Here is a 19,445-nt window from a genome sequence, read left to right on the forward strand (position 1 = left end):
ATTACTTAGTGTGGAAACAGGCCCTTCGGCCCAACGAGTCCACACTGACCCTCCAAAGAGCAACCCACCCAGACCCATTCCCCTACATTTACCCCTTCACCTAACTCTACGGGCAATTTAGCTTGGCCAATTCACCGAACCTGCACATCTTTGGACTGTGAGAGGAGACCGGAGCACCCGGAGGAAACCCACGCAGACACGGGGAAAATGTGCAAACTCCACACAGACAGTTGCCTGACGTGGGAATTGAACCCGGGTCTCTGGTGCTGTGAGGCAACAGTGCTAACCACTGTGCCACTGTGCTGCCCAAAAGGAGAGGTTGAGTCGCCTGGGACCGTACTCGCTAGAATTTAGAAGAATGAGAGAGAGGATCTTATAGAAACATATAAAATTATGCAAGGGCATAGATAAAATAGAGGCAGGCGGGTTTTCTTTCTGCTCATGGGTGAGACTGGGACGAGAGGGCATGGCCTCAAGATGGCGGGGGGGGGGGGGGGGGAGAGTAGATTTAGGACAGAGATGAGGAGGCTTTTCCCAGAGGAGCAGTGAATCTATGGAATTCTCTGACAAGGAAGCAGTAGAGGCAGCTTCATTCAATATATTCAAGGCACAGTTGGCTGGGTTTTTGCACAGTAGGGGAATTAAGAATTGTGGGGATAACGTAGGTTGGAGGAGCTGAGGCAATAGATAGATCAGCCATGATCTTATTGATTGATGGAGCAGGCTCGATGGCCTAATCCAGGTTCAATTACAACGAAACAGAAGGTGACAGGTAAGTCGACAGACAGGTACAGAGATAGAGTCACAGAGTCTGTCAACGTCTCGAAGTTTCACTTGGTCACGGTTTACTGCAGTCACATGTTCCCTCCTGATTAGCCAGAATATTGAACCAACTGGCACATATCCCTGGTCCCCGCGGGTGCTGGTTAGTTCAAAAGGAAAAACGTCTCGAAGTTTCACTTGGTCACGGTTTACTGCAGTCACATGTTCCCTCCTGATTAGCCAGAATATTGAACCAACTGGCACATCCCTGGTCCCCGCGGGAGCTGGTTAGTTCAAAAGGAAACATTTGCTGTGTTTTTGACGTGGCCCAAGTGAAAGCCATCGCAGCAGCGCGGGGTTGGCCGAATCGTCGCAATGTCCTCTTTTGCTTTCGGACGCATCGGGGTCGACTTCCAACCGAGAGAATAGCGCGGAGGAGAGGCAGCGGCGGCTGGCCTGGAATTCTGTCCCCACCCAGGCCTTCCCAAGCTGACGCAGTTTTTTTTCCTCGAACGCGACATGAATTTGCAGGCAGGCGCCCAGAGGGAACCGGGCCTTCTTAAAAAAAAAACGCATGTGCGGAGCCGCGAGTGATATTGTTGCGCAGTTGGGTACGATACTTGTGGAGTGGGAGGGGGCAGGAAATTAGAATTTGGTGTTTGTAAAATGCTGGCGGAGGCGGAGGGAAGCATTGCGTGGTCCTTATAAAAGATCATGTGCTTTTCCTGTGCTTGGAGATTTAAAATGCAAATGCACATTTGAATGGAAAGGCCAGACAGTTAGCAGACCAAGCGGCAGACATCAGCCCCCTGAATTTAGCCAATCAATTTGAACCAGGCACTTCAATACCAAAGGCCAATTCAATTTAAATCTGATGGTTTTGACAACACAGTGCCAATCCTATTGGAAGAAATATTGATAGGTCATTGAGGGTGGGCAAAGAAGGACAAAGGGCCGAGAGCCAGCTGCCATCCCCAGAGCTAATGGCCCTCAGCTCTCGAGAGAGAATCGCTGGCTCTCACAGCCTCCTTTCCGTCTTACAGAAAGCACCGTCCCAATAACAACAGTACTAACAGCACAACTAGTTAGTCTTCCTGACAGAATAATCGACAGGGAAGGCACAGAATGTTCCGGAAGAGAGACAACCTGGCCATAATTTCAAGAGATTAATTTCTATTTTTTTTTTCAATATAAGCGGAACATGAATTTATTGGAAAAGCACACAATTAGACTCTTTCTTTATTCGGAGATAGTTAATAGTTAAGAGAGATTTATTCGGTTTGTTTATCGTTTAGTTAATTTGTTCACCGTGAGATTTTAGATTAAAACTGACAAGTAACAACTTATTTAAGTGTCGGGGATTTATTTTATTGAATCGCTAGAAGTTGCTGAAAAGCAGGTTACCCCACTTCTCAATGTCCTTTTCCAGATTATGGGGTGAGGTGCTCTGTTTTGGTTTTTAGTTCTTGGGGTGGAGGGGGGGAGGTCAATCTCTGCTTAATGACAATAATGAACGCGATGGTGGAGGGGTTACCCACCAGCGGGAGGGAGACGGCTACTTCTTGCTGGAAGCCGGGTAATCTGCCGGCATCGGGCGTTTGCAGTGTCGCTGGTGCGCCCGCAGGTTGGCGAGCTGGGTGAAGCCCGCACCGCAGGCGGGGCAGGCGAAGGGCCGCTCGCCGGTGTGGACCCGCCGGTGCCGCAGCAGGCTGAAGGACTTGGTGAAGCGTTTGCCGCAGGCCGGGCAGGCGAAGGGCCGCTCGCCGGTGTGGACCCGCCGGTGGGCCGTCAGGTCGGAGGCCTGGCGGAACCGCTTGCCGCAGGCGGCGCAGCCGAAGGGCCGCTCCTCGGTGTGGATCCGCTGGTGCCGCTGGAGGCTGGTGGGCCCGGTGAAGCCCTTGCTGCAGACGGGGCAGGCGAAGGGCCGTTCGCCGGCGTGCGCCCGCTGGTGCTCAGCCAGGCTGGCCGCATGCCGGAACTTCTTGCCGCAGCGGCCGCAGGCCAGCCGCTTCTCGGCGTGGGCCTGCAGGTGTGAGCGCAGGCTGGACGACCAGGAGAAGCCCTTGCCGCACGCCAGGCAGGTGAACGGCCGCTCGCCGGTGTGGACCCGGCGGTGGACGTTGAGGTCGGAGGAGGACCGGAACCACTTGCCGCACACGGGGCAGCTGAAGGGCCTCTCCTCGGTGTGCGTCCGCTGGTGGGAGAGCAGGCACGTTGACATGGTGAAGCCCTTGCCACACAGCGAGCAGGTGAAGGGCTTCTCCCCGGTGTGGACCCGCCGGTGGGTGTCCAGCAGCGACGGGTAGCAGAAGGCCTTGCCGCAGTCCTGGCACTTCCACGGTTTCTCCCGAGCGCCGGGCGCCGCGTGGACCCGCTGGTGGTGCTCCAGCAGCGACGGGTAGCAGAAGGTCTTGCCGCAGTCCTGGCACTTCCACCGCTTCTCCCTGGAGCCGGGCGCCGCGTGGACCCGCCGGTGGCTCTCCAGCCGGCACGGGTAGTTGAAGCCTTTGCCGCAGTCGCCGCACTTCCAGGGCTTGTCCGCCGCCCCGGGCCCATCGTGGACCCGCCGGTGAATCTCCAGCCAGGACGGGTACTCGAAGGCCTTGCCGCAGTCGCCGCACTTCCACGGCTTCTCTCCGTGCCCGGCGTGGACCCGCCGGTGGTTGTCCAGCCGGTAGCTGTGACCGAAGACCTTGCCGCAGTCCTCGCACTTCCAGGGCTTCTCCCGGGGCGGGGCATGGACGCGCTGGTGGTTCCGCAGCAGGGACGGGTAGCTGAACCCCTTGCCGCAGTCCCCGCACGTCCAGGGCTTGTCGCCGGCTGCGGGTTTGCCGTGGACGCGTTGGTGGTTCCTCAGCAGCGACGGGTAATTGAAGCCCTTCCCGCAGTCCCCGCACTTCCACGGCCTCTCCATTGAAGCCTCGCCTGCTCGGGGCATGGGGGCCTGGCTCCTTCCCGCGGCGTTTCGTCTGCTCTTTTCAAGCTGCGCGGAAACGCCCGGCTCTCCCGGGCGCGCGCAGTCCTCCTGGTCTCACCCGGACACGGGGACGTCCGGAACCTCTTCCCAGACACCGGACGTTTCTGGTTGCGCGTTCGGAGGCCCGTGCCGGTTCAGAGCCAGACGCTTGGCGTCCACTCTCGTCAGATCTCGCTGCGGTTAGAACAGGCGGCTCTGCCAAATTCCCCTGCCTGATCCCCTGCAAAAGGAGTTCACAAAGATCAGCTTTGTAAACGCGGTACAGAAACGCAGAAGCTGGGGATAATTTCTGTTCCTCCGCTCTCTGTTTCCCCCATAGCTATAAATCCACATCTCATCGTACCCTCCCCCGCCATTCCAGGGGCTGAAACGGGAACAGTAGGAGGCCATTCGGACCCCATTGTACTGGCGTTCAATGAGATTACGGCTGAAGCAAATGTCATAGACTTCGGGCCTCATCCCTCGATATCTTTCCTTAACAAAACGCTTAACAGGGGATAAAGCCAAGAACTGAGGGGGCTGGTTTTCAGAAGCAAAAAGAGAAATTGCCAGAGAGACTCAGCAGGTCGAGCCACATCTGTGGAGATAAAACAGTGTCAAGATTTCAGATCCAGTGACTCTTCAGAACATCTCTTCACAGGATGGTCTGGCCCTAATTTTCAGGCTATGCCCTCAGTTCTGTGGAAATAGTTTATGTCCTTTCCTGTCAAAGTCTTGTAGAGTTCCATCAGATCACCCCGTGACGTTCTGAATCCCACAGTAAATCTGGCCCAATTTCTGTCATCCCTCCTTGCCAACCTAACTCCTGAAGTCCCAGGTATCATTCTTGCAAAGTCACCCAAGATCCCCCAAAGCCACGACCACTTCCGTCTAGAAGGACAAGGGTCAGTAGATGTCTAGGAACACCACCCCCCCCCTTTCAGGTTCCCCTCCAAGCCGCTCCCCATCCTGCCCTTGGAAACGTATCGCCGTTCCTTCACCGTCGCGGGTACAAAGTGCCGGAATTCCCTCCTTAAGGGCAGTGTGGGGGGCAACCCACAGCAGGTGGACTGCAGCGGTTCAAGAAGGCAGCCTCACCCCCTCCAGCCTTCTCAAGCCGCCCACCTCCCACAGAATGAATAAAGGAGTCAACAAAAGAAAACCCTGCTTTTGTTCTGCTTTCACGACAGTAAAAACAAGGAGCTGTGGATGTTGGAAATCTGAAACCAAAACAGAAATTGCAGGAGAAACCCGTCAGATCTGGCAACAGCTCTGGAAGAAGGAGAGAAAACAGAGCTCTGAAGAAAGGTCACTGGACTCGGAAAGTCAAGTCCGTTTTCTCCCTTTCTCTCTCTTTCGCCCCACGCTGTCCTTAAGGAGGGAATTCCAGGACTTTGACCCAGTGACACTGAAGGAACGTAAGAAATGAGGAAGAGGAGCTTGTTCTGCCATTCAATAGGTTGATCCGATGTCCCTCCATAACCCTCGAATTGCCTCACTGATCAGGGAACTTTCCAGCTCAGTTTCCGTGCTGAGTTTCTCCAGCAATTTCTGTCTTTATTTCAGACCATCGACTTCTGCAGCTCATTGCTTTTGTACTGCTGCTACCCCCTCCTCCAATTTGTTTCTCCGCTCCCAGCCTTGGACTGTGGGGTGGGAAGGGGGGGGAATTGTACAGCGGTTGTGCAGTGAGCATCGCTGCCTCAGGGTGCCAGGGATCCAGGGTTTGCCTCCACCATTGGTGGACTGCGCCTGTGCAGGAGTTTGCACGGTCTCCCAGCAACGCCATCCCTGCGTCTGCTCCAGTTTCCTGCCACAATCCAGGGGGTGCGCAGGTGAGGGTGGGTTGGCCGTAATAAATAGTCCCAGGGATGTGCAGGTGAGGGTGGGCTGGCCGTGCTAAATCGTCCCAGGGGATGTGCAGGTGAGGGTGGGTTGGCCCTGCTAAATTGTCCAGGGGATGTGCAGGTGAGGGTGGGTTGGCCCTGCTAAATTGTCCAGGGGATATGCAGGTGAGGGTGGGTTAGCCGTGCTAAATTGTCCAGGGGATGTGCAGGTGAGGGTGGGTTGGCCGTGCTAAATTGTCCAGGGGATATGCAGCCCAGGGTGGGTTGGCCCTGCTAAATTGTCCAGGGGATATGCAGCCCAGGGTGGGTTGGCCCTGCTAAATTGTCCAGGGGATATGCAGCCCAGGGTGGGTTGGCCCTGCTAAATTGTCCAGGGGATATGCAGCCCAGGGTGGGTTGGCCCTGCTAAATTGTCCAGGGGATATGCAGCCCAGGGTGGGTTGGCCCTGCTAAATTGTCCAGGGGATATGCAGCCCAGGGTGGGTTGGCCCTGCTAAATTGTCCAGGGGATATGCAGCCCAGGGTGGGTTGGCCCTGCTAAATTGTCCAGGGGATATGCAGCCCAGGGTGGGTTGGCCCTGCTAAATTGTCCAGGGGATATGCAGCCCAGGGTGGGTTGGCCCTGCTAAATTGTCCAGGGGATATGCAGCCCAGGGTGGGTTGGCCCTGCTAAATTGTCCAGGGGCAGCCCAGGGTGGGTTGGCCCTGCTAAATTGTCCAGGGGATATGCAGCCCAGGGTGGGTTGGCCGTGCTAAATTGTCCAGCGGATGTGCAGGTGAGGGTGGGTTGGCCGTGCTAAATTGTCCAGGGGATGTGCAGGTGAGGGTTGCTCAGCCACAGGGGGAGCGGGTGACAGTAAAGACCGCAGTTGGTGGAAGTTAGAGTCAGTAGATGTGAGGCTGGAAGAGCGCAGCAGGTCAGACCGCGTCCGAGGAGCAGGGGAGTGAACGTTTCGGGCTGAAACCCTTCATCCGGACTGGGGAGTCCAGAAGCAAATTGAAGGAGGGACAGTGGAGCGGGGCTGGGGGAAGGGGAGGTGAGATGTTGACAGGTGGATGGAGGTCAGAGGTTATTACGTTTGGTCAGTGGGAAGGGTGGAGCGCATAGGTGAGTGGGTAGATGGACAGGTTAGAATAGGTCAGGGAAGCGAGGAGGAGGAGGGGCCTCGACAGAGCAACAGGTTGGGAGGGGGAAGCTTGAGGCTGGTGAAGTCAATGTTGAGGCCATTGGGCTGTGAGAGCTCCACAGGCAATGTGTGAGGAGTCGCTCCTTCAGTGTCTGTCTGGCCTCACTCTGATAGTGGAGGGGGCACTGGGCGAGGGGTGGGTCTTTAAGGTGGATGGCAATCACAAGGTCGGGTTGCTTGCCCAGCCAGCAATGCCCTCACCCTGTGAGTGAATAAAAACACATTCCTCGAAGGTAGAGTAGCAGGTAGACAGTTTGGTGGAGAAGGGACGTGGCATGCTTGCCTTGGCGGGTCAGAGTCACAGGGACGTACAGCACGGAAACAGACCCTTCGGTTTAACTCGTCCATGCCAACCAGATATCCCTAACCTAATCTAATCCCATTTGCCAGCACTTGGCCCATATCCCGCCAAACCCTTCCTACCCACGTTCCCATCCAGACGTCTATGAAATGCTGTAATTGCGCCAGCCTCTACCACTTCCTCTGGCAGCTCGATCCATACACGTACCACCCTCTGCATGGAAACGTTGCCCCTTAGGTCTATTTTATATCTTTCCCCTCTCACCCTAAACCTACCCCCCCTCTAGTGCTGGACTCCCCCACCCCAGGGAAAAGACCTTGTCTATTTACTCTCTCCGTGCCCCCTCGTGACTTTGTAAACCTCTCTAAGGTCACCCCTCAGCCTCCGACGCTCCAGGGAAAACAGCCCCAGCCTGTTCAGCCTCTCCCTGTAGCTCAAACCCTCCAGCATCCTTGTAAATCTTTCCTGAACCCTTTCAGGTTTCGCAACATCTTTCCGATAGGAAGGAGACCAGAACTGCACGCAGTAATCTCTCTTCAGAGAAGAAGTTCCTCCTCACGAATAGGAAGGGTTCAGAGGGATATGGGCCTAGTGCTAGAGTAGGTTAGGGATATCTGGGGTTGAAAAATGTGGTGCTGGGAAAACACAGCAGGCCAGGCAGCATCCGAGGAGCAGGAGAATCGACGTTTCGGGCATAAGCCCTTCTTGAAGAAGGACTTACGCCCCCTAAACGTCGACTCTCCTGCTCCTCGGATGCTGCCTGACCGGCTGTGTTTTTCCAGCACCACATCTGAAGAAGGGCTTACGCCCCCCCGAAACGTCGACTCTCCTGCTCCTCGGGTGCTGCCTGGCCGGCTGTGTTTTTCCAGCACCACATCTGGAGAAGGGCTTACGCCCCCCCGAAACGTCGACTCTCCTGCTCCTCGGGTGCTGCCTGGCCGGCTGTGTTTTTTATTTCCCCCCCTGCACCACATTTTTCAACTCTGGTACTCCAGCATCTGCAGCCCTCACTTTCTCCTGAGGGATAGCTGGGCCAGCATGGTGGAGTTGGGCCGAACGGTCTGCCTCTGTGCTGCACATCTCTATGACTCTCTGGGTCTGCATTGTCCCTCACCTTGGGTCACGTGGCGGAGGTGGGGTCACGTGGCTGGCAGCGCGCGGGGGCGGGGTTTCAGGGTGACGTGGATGGCAGCGCGCGGCGGGAGGGAGGGTGACGTAGTTGGCAGCGCGGTGGCCCCGCCCCCTTACGCCCGCCCCCCGGGGCGGGACGCGCATGCGCACAGCGCCCCCCTTCCCCGGTGCCCGATGACGAGGTGGACGCCAGGCCGAAACAAGATGGCGGCCGCTGCCCCGCGGCCAGACCGTTGCGGCGGAGGTTCAAAACCGCCCGCGGCCCACACACACCCACCCACCCACCACCCGCCACCGGGCGCCTCCCTGCGGGGTTCCTCGCCAACCCCGCCGCTTGTTGCCCGCTCCCCGGCCGCCCGCGTCTTACCGAGCGGCGTCACAGCCGACGACGACGACGCCGCCACCGCTGGGAGGCCCGTCAGACCTTGCGCATGCGCACGGCGCCTGCCCCGCCCAGCGGCGCGCGCCCCCGCCCGCTCCGGGGGATAGAGGACTTTCAGCCGCGCGGGGCATTCTGGGTGATGGGCGGGGTCTGTTTAGCAGTGTGGAAACAGGCCCTTCGGCCCAGCCTTCTGGGTGATGGGCGGCGTCTGTTTAGCAGTGTGGAAACAGGCCCTTCGGCCCATCATTCTGGGTGATGGGAGGTGTCTGTTTAGCAGTGTGGAAACAGGCCCTTCGGCCCAGCCTTCTGGGTGATGGGCGGGGTCTGTTTAGCAGTGTGGAAACAGGCCCTTCGGCCCATCATTCTGGGTGATGGGCGGGGTCTGTTTAGCAGTGTGGAAACAGGCCCTTTGGCCCAACCAGTCCCTCCGAAAGCACAGCGCAGCCAGAACCCACTTCCCCTCCGACAACAGCACCTGACACCACGGGCAATTCGGCCTGGCCCAATCCACCCTGTGGGAGGAAACTGGAGCACCCCGGAGGTAAACCCACGCAGACACGGTGGGAGAACGTGAGGCCAGAACCGAAACCGGGACCTTGGTGCTGTGAGACAGCAGTGCCAACTGTTGAGCCACCGTGGCATCTGCGGTCAGAAGTCAACCTTTCCAGACCGGTGACTTCACCAGCATCGGCAGTCCTCGCTATCTTCCAGTTAATTCAGAGACCAAGGTAATGTTCTGGGGTTCCGGGTTCAAACCCCCCCCCCCATTACGTGTCTAATGGTGAGTGTAAATCCATTATTGACTGTCAAGGTAAACCAATTGGGTTCACTAATATCCTTCAAGGAAGGAAACTGCCATCCATACTTGGTCTGGCCCACATGTGACTGCAGACCCACAGCAATGTGATTGACTCTTAACAATTAGGGACGGGCAATAAATGCTTGCCTAGCCAGCAATGCTCTCACGTTGTGAATGACTAAAACACAGACTTGAAATCAAGTTCCTTGAAGGTGGAGTCTAAGGCAGGGTGGTGACGAAGGCATTTGGCATGCTTGCCTTCATTGGTCATTGCATTGAGTAAAGGAAATTTGGACGTCATGTTGCTGCTGCACAGATACATTGGTGAGGCCACTTTTAGAAAACAAGGCACAATTCAGAGGGAGTGGACGAGGGAATGGGAATGAGTGGAGTAGGGAAGAGTCCCTCACAGCGGCAATGATCAGGGAAATGGGAATGAGTCGAAGGCAATGAGTGTCTCACAGGACAGCGATGACAAGGGATGGGAAATTCGTGAGAGATGGAGAAACATCCACGCTGCAGGAATGACAAGGGAATGGGAATTTGTGGAGCATGGAGAGTCCCTCACACAGCAGCAACAATGAAGAAACGGGAATCTGTCGCGACCGCACTCTCATCTGAGAGTCACAGAGATGTACAACATGGAAACACGTCCAACTTGTCCATGCCAACCACAAATCCTAAATTATACTAGTCCCTTTTGTCAACATTTGGCACATAACCCTCTAAACCCTTCCTATTCACGTACCCATCCAGATGCCTTCTAAATGTTGCAATTATACCATCGTCCAACACTTCCTCTGGCAGCTCATTCCATACACGTACCACCCTCTACGTGAAAGAGTTGCCCCTTAGGTCTCTTTTATATCTTTTCCCTCTTACCCTAAACCTATGCCCCTCTAGTTTTAGACTCCCTCATCCCGGGGAAAAGACCTTGTCTACTCAGCCTATCCAAGCCCCTCATGATTTTATAAACTTCTATAAGGTCACCCCCTCAAATTCCAAAGCTCCAGGGAAAATAACCCCAGCCTGCTCCCTCGAGCTCAAACCCTCCAGCCCTGGCAACGTGCTTGTAAATCTTTTCTGAGCCCTTTCAAGTTCCACAACATCTTGCCTAAAATTACCACCCACATCCCTCCCTCTCTCGTACATCCACTTCGGAAGAAACTAATGTGTGTTTGCGATATTAAATAAAAAAGACATGCTACATTGTGTTTAACACAAAGTTGATTTATTTATCCTTCAAGCTGAATATTAGCATCGATGAATAGGCTGGAGTCAAGATTAGAGTGTGGTGCCGGAAAAGCACAGCAGGTCGGGCAGCATCCGAGGAGCAGGAAAATCGACGTTTCGGGCAAAAACCCTTCATCAGGTTTCTGCCTGAAACATCGATGTTCCTGCTCCTCGGATGCTGCCCGACCTGCTGGGCTTTTCCAGCACCACACTCTAATCTAGACTCCCCACATCTGTAATACCCAATTCTGCTGAATAGGCTGGAGTTTCTTCACATCAACAGGAATAGTTGCTATTGAACAAAGTTCAATCCTGGATCTGATGAACAGGAATTCCAGAAATTGCATGTGAACGCGATGGTGTGTCAGCAGGGGCAGGTCACTGAATGAATCCCTTTCACAGGGTGGCAAAGAAGGTATTTGGCTGCTTGACTTCATTGGTCAGAGCACTGAGTGCAGGAGTTGGGAGGGTCATGTTGCAGCCGTACAGGACGTTGGTGAGACCACTCCTAGAATACTGCGTACATTTCAACTCGCCTTTCTATAGGGCGACTATAAGTTGTTAAACTTGAGAGGCTGCAGAAAAGATTTACAAGGATCTTGCTGGGACTGCAGGGTTTGAGCTATAGGGAGAGGCTGAACAGGCTGTGGATTTTTTTTTCCCTGGAGCGTCAGAGGCAGAGGAGTGACCTTATAGGGGTTTATAAAATCATGAGGGGCATGGATAGGGTGAACAGACAAGGTCTTTTCTCTGGGGTGGGGGAGTCCAGAACTAGAAGGTATATGTTAAGGGTGAAAGAGGGAAAAATTTAAAAAGGATCTATCACTCATTGTCACTCATACTTTAACAGATTATGAGACAAGGTGAGCTTTTCTGTGTGTTTGGTTTAATTAGCAGAATTAACACAGCACAGAAACAGACCTTTTGGTCCAACATCCAATTGGTATGCCTAATCTCATGTCCCGATCTGACCCCCCAGTCACATTTGCCAATACTTGGTACATATCCCTCCAAACCCTTCGTATTCATATACCCATCCAGATGCCTTTTAAATGCTGTAATTCAACCAGGCTCCTCCACTTTCTCTGGCTGCTCATTCCATACACACACCACCCTCTCATTTAAGAAGTTACCCCTCAGATCCTTTTTAAATTTTTTCCCCTTTCACTCTTAACATATGCCCTCTAGTTCTGGACTCTCCCACCCCAGGGAAAAGACATTGTCTATTTACCCTATCCATGCCCCTCATAATTCTATAAACCTCTATTAGGTCACCCCTCAACCTCCGCGCTCCAGTGAAAACAGCCCCAGCCTGTTCAGCCTCTCCCGAGAGCTCAAATCCTCCAACCCTGGCAACATCCTTGTAAATCTTTAAAAAAATATATCTACCTCTCACTCTATAAAAACATGATGATCGATAAAGCCCCTCCTCTCCCGAGAGCTCAAATCCTCCAACCCTGGCAACATCCTTGTAAATCTTTAAAAAAAAATTATCTACCTCTCACTCTATAAAAACATGATGATCGATAAAGCCCCTATTAAATTTACATCAAGTCAATTTTCAAAACCACTTGTTGAACTTCTCTCTTTGTAGATTCCCCCCTGGGTCATCTTCAGTCCTCTGCTGCATAGATGTTTCCGGCAACATCCTGGTAAATCTCTTCTGAACCCTCTCCAGCTTAATAATATCCTTGCTATAACAGGGAGACCAGAACTAGGATGCAGTACCCCAGAAGAGGTCTCACCAACGTCCTGTACGAACTCAACATGACATCCCCAACTCTAATACTCAAAGGTCTGAGCAATGAAGACAAGTGTGCTAAATGTCTTCTTCATCACCCTGTCTACCTGTGATGCAAATTTCAAAGAATTATTGTTAGTTGTTAAAGTTAACAGAAACAAATCTCACATTGTCAGCTTCTTAATGCAGGGCACGATTAAACAAAGCCATAGACAGCAGGATCCAACCCCTGCAGTCACTTGCTGGTGTCTGTGGAGGCAGTTTGACTGAGTGAATTCCTTCCCACACACACACACACAGCAAGTGAATGGTCCCCTCCTCGGTGTGCGTGCGCAAGTCGGAAGACTTTGCAAATCCTGTTCCACACTCGCAGCAAGTGAACAGTCTCTCCCCAGTGTGAACTGGCATGTGTCTCAACAGAACAGAGGACTGAGTGAATCATTTCCCACACTTGGAGCAAGTGAATGGTCTATCCCCAGTGTGATCCCGCGTGTGTCACAGATCAAAGGACTGAGTGAATCCTTTCCCATCGTTGGAGCAAGTGAGTGGTCTCTTCCCAGTGTGAACTTGCAATGTCTCAGCAGGTCAGAGGACCAAGTGAATCCATTCCCACACTCGGAGGAGGTGATTAGCCTCTTCTGTAATATTAGGCTGAAAATACCTACCAGGTTTTTCAAGGTCTGATCAAAATTAGTACAAGGGATATGCACTTTAAGATGAAGCAAATTTCTTAGCTTAATCTACTTAATATGTATTAGTGACATATCCCTTGTACTAATGAGTCTGTTAGCTTAAACTACATAATATACATGGATATATATATATACAAGCAAGTGAGTCTCACACTGCCTTCAATGTATTGGGTCTGTGGTGATGGTGGCACTCAAAGATTTATCTCAGATTCCATACCATCAGTCTCATGAGTCCCAGCCCATTGGTGAAATGTCCAATGCGAGGGGTTGAATAGATTGCTCTAGACAGCTGTCATGGAATCAACGAGCAGAATGACTCGTTCCATGTCATTGACGATTAAACGAATTAAATTTGCAAAGACTGGGTCCCAGCTTCTGAGGCTGTCGTGGATTCCCTCACCAGCGTATAACAGCTTTGCCCCCAGTTTAATTGGCTCAGACGTGTGATGGAGGCATGTTCAATCGATGCATTCACAAAGTAAATAATATGCAGGAAAAGGGCAGAAAGGCAGGAGGTGCACTGTTTAACGGAGACACTAATTTACTTTAGCTAATAACATGTATGCTCAAACTTCTTCTGTGCCGCATTATGCCTGGAGGTATATGCATAGATAATCTTAATAGAGAAGCATCTGAGGTGGTTTTATTCTGGTAAATGTATTATATAAATGCACTCTGATGATGTTGTCGAAGAGAATTGGAAACTCAGTCGTACTAGGGTGAAGGCGATTCTGAAAAATGGTTTCCTTTTTAAAATTTGATTTGATTTATTATTGTCACATGTACCTAGGTACAAAGAAAAGTTTTGTTTTGTGTGCACTACAGACAGATCGAAAGTGCATAAGGGTATTAGAACAGAGTGAGGAATACAGTGCTACGGCTGCAGAGGATGTGCACAACGTACTTGGCAGTCCTGTAATCTGACAAGGTACCACAGCCTTTCTGGAATGAAAATGTGCAGATACATCACGACTTTAAAAGGGTCCACACAGCTTCCCAACCACTAACTTTGAAAGTTCAAAGGACTTGATGTAAGGCTGGTGCACTCGTAGGGAAAGCTCGATTTTAACATGATGGATGTGGACAGTGACTCATCCGCTGAGGCACTATGAGATCACATCTGACTGTAAGGGTTGGATTCTGCTGCGAAATGGGGGGAGCTCGCAATCCTCCATCCATTCCTACCCTCCTTCCTTCTGGTGAGTCCGTGCCCATGGAACAAGGGCGAGTATGTAACTCAGCCCCTCCAGCCTTCTGTACCAACTTATGGCTGATCTCATCTCGACCTCAACTCCAGTTTCCTTCCTGCTCACCAAAGCCCTTGCACGCATTACTAATTAAAAACCTGTCTACGTCCTCCTTAAATATATCCGGCAACGACTGAACTCTGGGAATGTGATTTCTGACTCTCTGAGAGAACTCATTTCTCCTCAACCTTTTCCTCCTCAATTCTAAAACCACGACCTCTCGTTCTAGATAGCCCCACATAAGGAAACATCCTTTCTACATCTATTTTGTCAAACACCTTTAGCATCATATTTAGCAGGTCGACGTCGGTAGGGCAGTGGATGTGGTGTATATGGACTTCAGCAAGGCATTTGATAGGGTTCCCCATGGTAGGCTCATTCATAAAATCAGGAAGTATGGGATACAGGGAGATTGAGCTATCTGGATTCAGAATTGGCTGAGCTGACAGAAGGCAGAGTGTGGTTGTAGATGGAAAATATTCTGCCTGGAGGACAGTGTTGAGTGGGATTCCGCAGGGCTCTGTTCCTGGGCCTCTTCTCTTTGTAGTTTTTATAAATGACTTGGATGAGGAGGTTGAGGGGTGGGTTAGGAAAGTGACACAAAGGTTGGAGGTGTCATCGATAGTATAGAGGGCTACTGCAGTCTGCAGCGTGACATAGACAGGATGCAGAGCTGGGCTAAGAAATGGCAGACGGAGTTCAACCTGGATAAATGCAAAGTGATGCATTTTGGAAGGTTGAACTCGAATTCTGAATATAGGATTAAAGACAGGATTCTTGGCAGTGTGGAGGAACAGAGGGATCTGGGTGTGCAAGTACATAGATCCTTCAAAGTTGCCACCCAAGTGGATAGGGTTGTTAAGAAAGCATATGGTGTTTTGGCTTTCATTAACAAGGGTATCGAGTTTAAGAGCCATGAGGTTTTGCTGCAGTTCTACAACTCCCTGGTGAGACCACACGTCCAGTTCTGGTCGCCCTACTATAGGAAAGATACAGAGGCTTTGGAGAAGGTGCAAAGAAGGTTTACCAGGATGCTGCCTGGACTGGAGGGCTTGCCATATGAAGAAATGGCAAGCCTGTGTTGAATAAGCTTGGACTTTTCTCTCTGGAGAGAAGGAGGAAGAGAGGAGATCTGATCGAGGTGAACAAAATAATGAGAGGAATAGATAGAGTCAATAGCCAGAGACTTTTCCCCAGGACAGGATTGACTGGTACGAGAAGTCATAGTTTGAAGATATTAGGTGGAAGATATAAAGGAGACGTCAGAGATAGGTTCTTTACGCAGAGTTGTGAATGCGTCGAATGCGTTGCCAGCTGTGGTGGTGGAAGCGAATTCATTGGGGACATTTAAGCGACTGCTGGATATGCACATGGATAGCAGTGAGTTGAGGGGTGCGTAGGATAATTTACTATATTTTACATTAGGATTAAGTCTCAGCACAACATCGTAGGCCTAAGGGCCTATTCTGTGCTGTACTTTTCTATGTTCTATGTTCTATCATCTATGCCTCAGGCGGGTCAGTTTGCTCAGTTGGCTAGTTTGGGATATCAACACTATGGGTTCAATCCCCACACCGGCTGAAGTTACAATGAGGGACTCACATTCTCAGCCTCTGCCAATGTATGAGATAGGTGGCCTTCAGATGAAACCAGTACCAATCATCCCTCTGTAGTGAGAGCACAGTCCTCTGGGACAATAGCGATTTTTAAAATCCACATCTTAATTAGGTCTCTTCTCATTCTTCAAAATGCCAGAGGGTATAAGGCTAAACTGCTCAAGGTTTCAGGCTAACATAGTCAGAAGTCACACAACACCAGGTGACAGTCCAACAAGTTTATTTGAAATCACAAGCTTTCGGAGCGCTGCTCCGCCATCAGGTGAAGGAACAGCATTCCAAAAGCTTGGAATTTCAAATATACCTTAGATTACTTAGATTACTTACAGTGTGGAAACAGGCCCTTCGGCCCAACAAGTCCACACCGACCCGCCGAAGCGCAACCCACCCATACCCCTACATTTACCCCTTATTACCTAACACTAAGGGCAATTTAGCATGGCCAATTCACCTAACCTGCACATTGAACGTCTGGCTGCAGTCTGCACTGAAAACAAAACAATGCTGGAAATTACAGACGTTCAATTGCGTTTGTTTAAACAAAAATAAGGACTTACATTGAAACCCATTTCCTGTCAACGGGAAATGACAGGAAATTACAGCGGCTCAGGAGGCATCCGTGGAGAGAGAGAGAGAACAAACGAGCATTTCGGTTCTAGATGACCCTTCATCAAAGCTGGCGCGGAGTCTCCACTGCATCGCAGCAGCGACGCATCAAGAGGCGCCCAGCCCTTCGACATCAATGGCGGTGCGTTTACCCGTCGCCCCCCGCGCTGGTGAAAGCCCCCTATCCTCATCGCGGGCGGGCGGCGCACAGACGCAAGTGGCCGGCCGGGTCTGGAGCATGCGCGGAGCGGGCGCTGGCGGTGGGTCGCTGGGTGAGTTTGGGGAAGGGATGGGGACTGGGGGAGGGGGTCCCTGCGGGCGCAGAGAGCTGCAAGAGAACATAAAGTGGGGAGGGGGATTGACAGGGATGGGTTTGATAAACTCCTCTTCCCAGGAGAGAAGGGTTTGCAAAAAAAAAAATTGCAAGCCAGAGAAATGTTTGTCTCTTTGCAATCTCCATCGTGCACCAAGAGAGAGATGGGATTTACATCTCTCTTTTTCTTGGGTTTCTCCACTGGATTCGAGACGTTTAACGTGTGTAGAGGTTTACAAAATTACGGTGGGCATGGATAGGATAAATAGACAAAGTCTTTCCCCTGGGAGGGGGGGGAGTCCAGAACTAGAGGGGCATAGGTTTAGGGTGAGAGGGGGAAGGTATAAAAGAGAACTAAGGGGCAACTTTTTCACTCAGAGGGTGGTACGTGTATGGAATGAGCTGCCAGAGGAAGTGGTGGAGGCTGGTACAATTGCAACATTTAAGAGGCATTTGGATGGGTGTATGAATAGGAAGGGTTTGGAGGGATATGGGCCGGGTGCTGGCAGGTGGGACTCGATTGGGGTTGGGATATCTGGTCGGCATGGACCAGTTAGGTTAGATTCCCTACGGTGTGGAAACGGACCAACGAGTCCACACGCACCCTCCGAAGGGATTTTTTTTTCAAAAAAGTGACACAGTGGTTAGCACTGCTGCCTCACAGCACCAGGGTACCAGGTTCGATTTCTGCCTCGGGCGACTGACTGTGTGGAGTTTGCACATTCTCCCCGTGTCTGCGTGGGTTTCCTGCGGGTGCTCCGGTTTCCTCCCACAGGCCAAAGATGTGCAGGTCAAGGTGAATTGGACGTGCTAAAATTGCCCGTAGAGTTAGGCGCATTAGTCAGAGGGGAAATGGGCCTGGGTGGGTTACTCTTCGGAGGGTCGGTGTGGACTGGTTGGGCCAAAGGGCCTGTTTCCACACTGTAGGGAATCTAATTCTGGTTGCTGGTTTTGTGTGCATACACTCTCTGGATTTTACAGGGATCAAGGGCGATGGCTAGAAATTGGGAGAGTGGGGCTGAGAAGCTTATCAGCCATGTTTGAATGGCGGGGTAGACGCGATGGGCTGAATGGCCTAATTTCCCCTCCTGTCTCTTGTGGATTGGCAGGAGGGAAGGGTCTTGTGAACTTATACCTCAGTCGGGAAAGCCTGGACTAATTGGGGCGTTTAAGAAAATCCAGCCGGGGACCTCTCGAGGGGTGTTGGAAATGACAATGGATTGCTGGACTCGAAATGTTAACGCGATGTTTGCTGGGTTTTTTTTTTGTCTCCACAGACGCTGTTGGAGCTGCCAGTTTTCTGCAGCACTTTCTGGTTCTCTGCTCTGTGAGGAAAAAAAACTGTAAGCAATAAGGCTGGAAAACCAACGAGAGAAATGAAGAGTCAGTTAGACTAGGACCCGTTAGCTTATTCTCTCTGCACAGAGGCTGCCTGACCTGCTGCGATTTCTATTGCTTTTTCTGTTTTCAAGACAAAGACACATTCCCCCCCCCACCCCCCACCCCCAACTGGGTGACTTTCAGTGAACTGCGGATTGACTTAAGCTTCGTTCGCTCGGCAAAGCTGCAGAGGCACGGGGAGGTCCCCGCCAGGCAGAAGCCGTGGAAATGTGGGGACTGCGGGAAGGGGTTTAATTACCCCCTCGGAACTGGAGACTCACCGCCGCAGCCACACCGGGGAGCGGCCGTGTGCGGGAAGGGCTTCACCCAGTCGTCCAGCCTCTACACCCACCGGCGGGTGCACACCGGGGAGCAGCCGTTCGCCTGCCCGGAGTGCGGCCAGGGGTTTAAGGCTTTCTCCACCCTCCGGGCTCACCGGCGGGTCCACTCCAACAAGAGGCCATTCACGTGCCCGGACTGCGGGAAGAGCTTCAACAGCCGGAAGGATCTGCTGAACCACCAGCGGGCTCTGACCGGGGAGCGGCCGTTCGCCTGCGCCGTGCGCGGCAAGGGCTTCGCTTGCTCGTCCCCCCTGCTGACCCGTCAGCTCGCCCACGCCACCGAGAGGCCCTTCCCGCGTCCCCAGTGCGCGAAGCGATTCAAGATGCGGGAAGGACCTGCTCGAGCACCGGTACACGCACACCGGGGAGCGGCCCTTCGCCTGCTCCGAGTGCGGGCTGGAGTTGGTGGACCTGCCGGACCTGCTGGCCCACCGGCGGGGGGCCCACCGGGGAGCGGCCGTACGCCTCCCGCCTCACCACGCACCGACTGGTCCTCACCGACGAGAGGCCCCACGGCTGCCCCGTCTGCCAGAAGCGGTTCAAAAGCAGGCAGAACCTGCTGACGCGCCGGCGGGTCCACACCGGGGAGCGGCCGTTCCACTGCGCCGCCTGCGGCGAGGGCTTCACCCAGTCCAACAACCTCCCTGAGACACCACCAGCTGCACTTGCGTGAGCAGGGGTTGGACTCTGCCGCTGAGGTGACCCACATCCAGGAGTGAATCGCAGCCGATCGCCTGTTCTACCTACCCTCCCCCCAACACAGACACACACAGACAGGCACACAGACACTCACACACACACACGGACAGACACACACAGACGTACACACACAGACAGACAGACACACACACACACACAGGCAGACACACACAGGCACACACACAGACGGGCACACAAATGCACACACAGAC

The 19,445-nt window shown here is 52.7% G+C and overlaps 2 protein-coding genes across 2 annotated transcripts in view; one reads left to right on the forward strand and one right to left on the reverse strand.

Moving 5' to 3' along the window:
• Positions 1-8,638, reverse strand: part of LOC122543556 (zinc finger protein 721-like) — a 76,626-nt gene extending 67,988 nt beyond the window's left edge. The window contains exons 1-2 of the mRNA XM_043682376.1: positions 8,552-8,638; positions 2,365-3,959 (exon numbers count right to left, since the gene is read on the reverse strand). Of these exons, the coding sequence (XP_043538311.1) occupies positions 2,365-3,700 (1,336 nt within the window). The 5' untranslated portion in view covers positions 3,701-3,959; positions 8,552-8,638. The remainder of the gene's footprint in view (positions 1-2,364; positions 3,960-8,551) is intronic.
• A 5,543-nt stretch (positions 8,639-14,181) lies between these two features.
• On the forward strand, positions 14,182-19,354 carry LOC122543660 (zinc finger protein 316-like). Its single transcript, XM_043682474.1, has 3 exons — positions 14,182-14,259; positions 16,487-16,772; positions 18,169-19,354. The coding sequence occupies exons 1-3, from the start codon at positions 14,182-14,184 to the stop codon at positions 19,095-19,097; spliced, it is 1,293 nt and encodes a 430-aa protein (XP_043538409.1). The 3' UTR covers positions 19,098-19,354.
• The last annotated feature ends 91 nt before the right edge of the window (positions 19,355-19,445 follow it).

This window comes from Chiloscyllium plagiosum, chromosome 44, assembly GCF_004010195.1.
Source record: "Chiloscyllium plagiosum isolate BGI_BamShark_2017 chromosome 44, ASM401019v2, whole genome shotgun sequence".
In the NCBI taxonomy this organism is placed as follows: Eukaryota; Metazoa; Chordata; class Chondrichthyes; order Orectolobiformes; family Hemiscylliidae; genus Chiloscyllium; species Chiloscyllium plagiosum.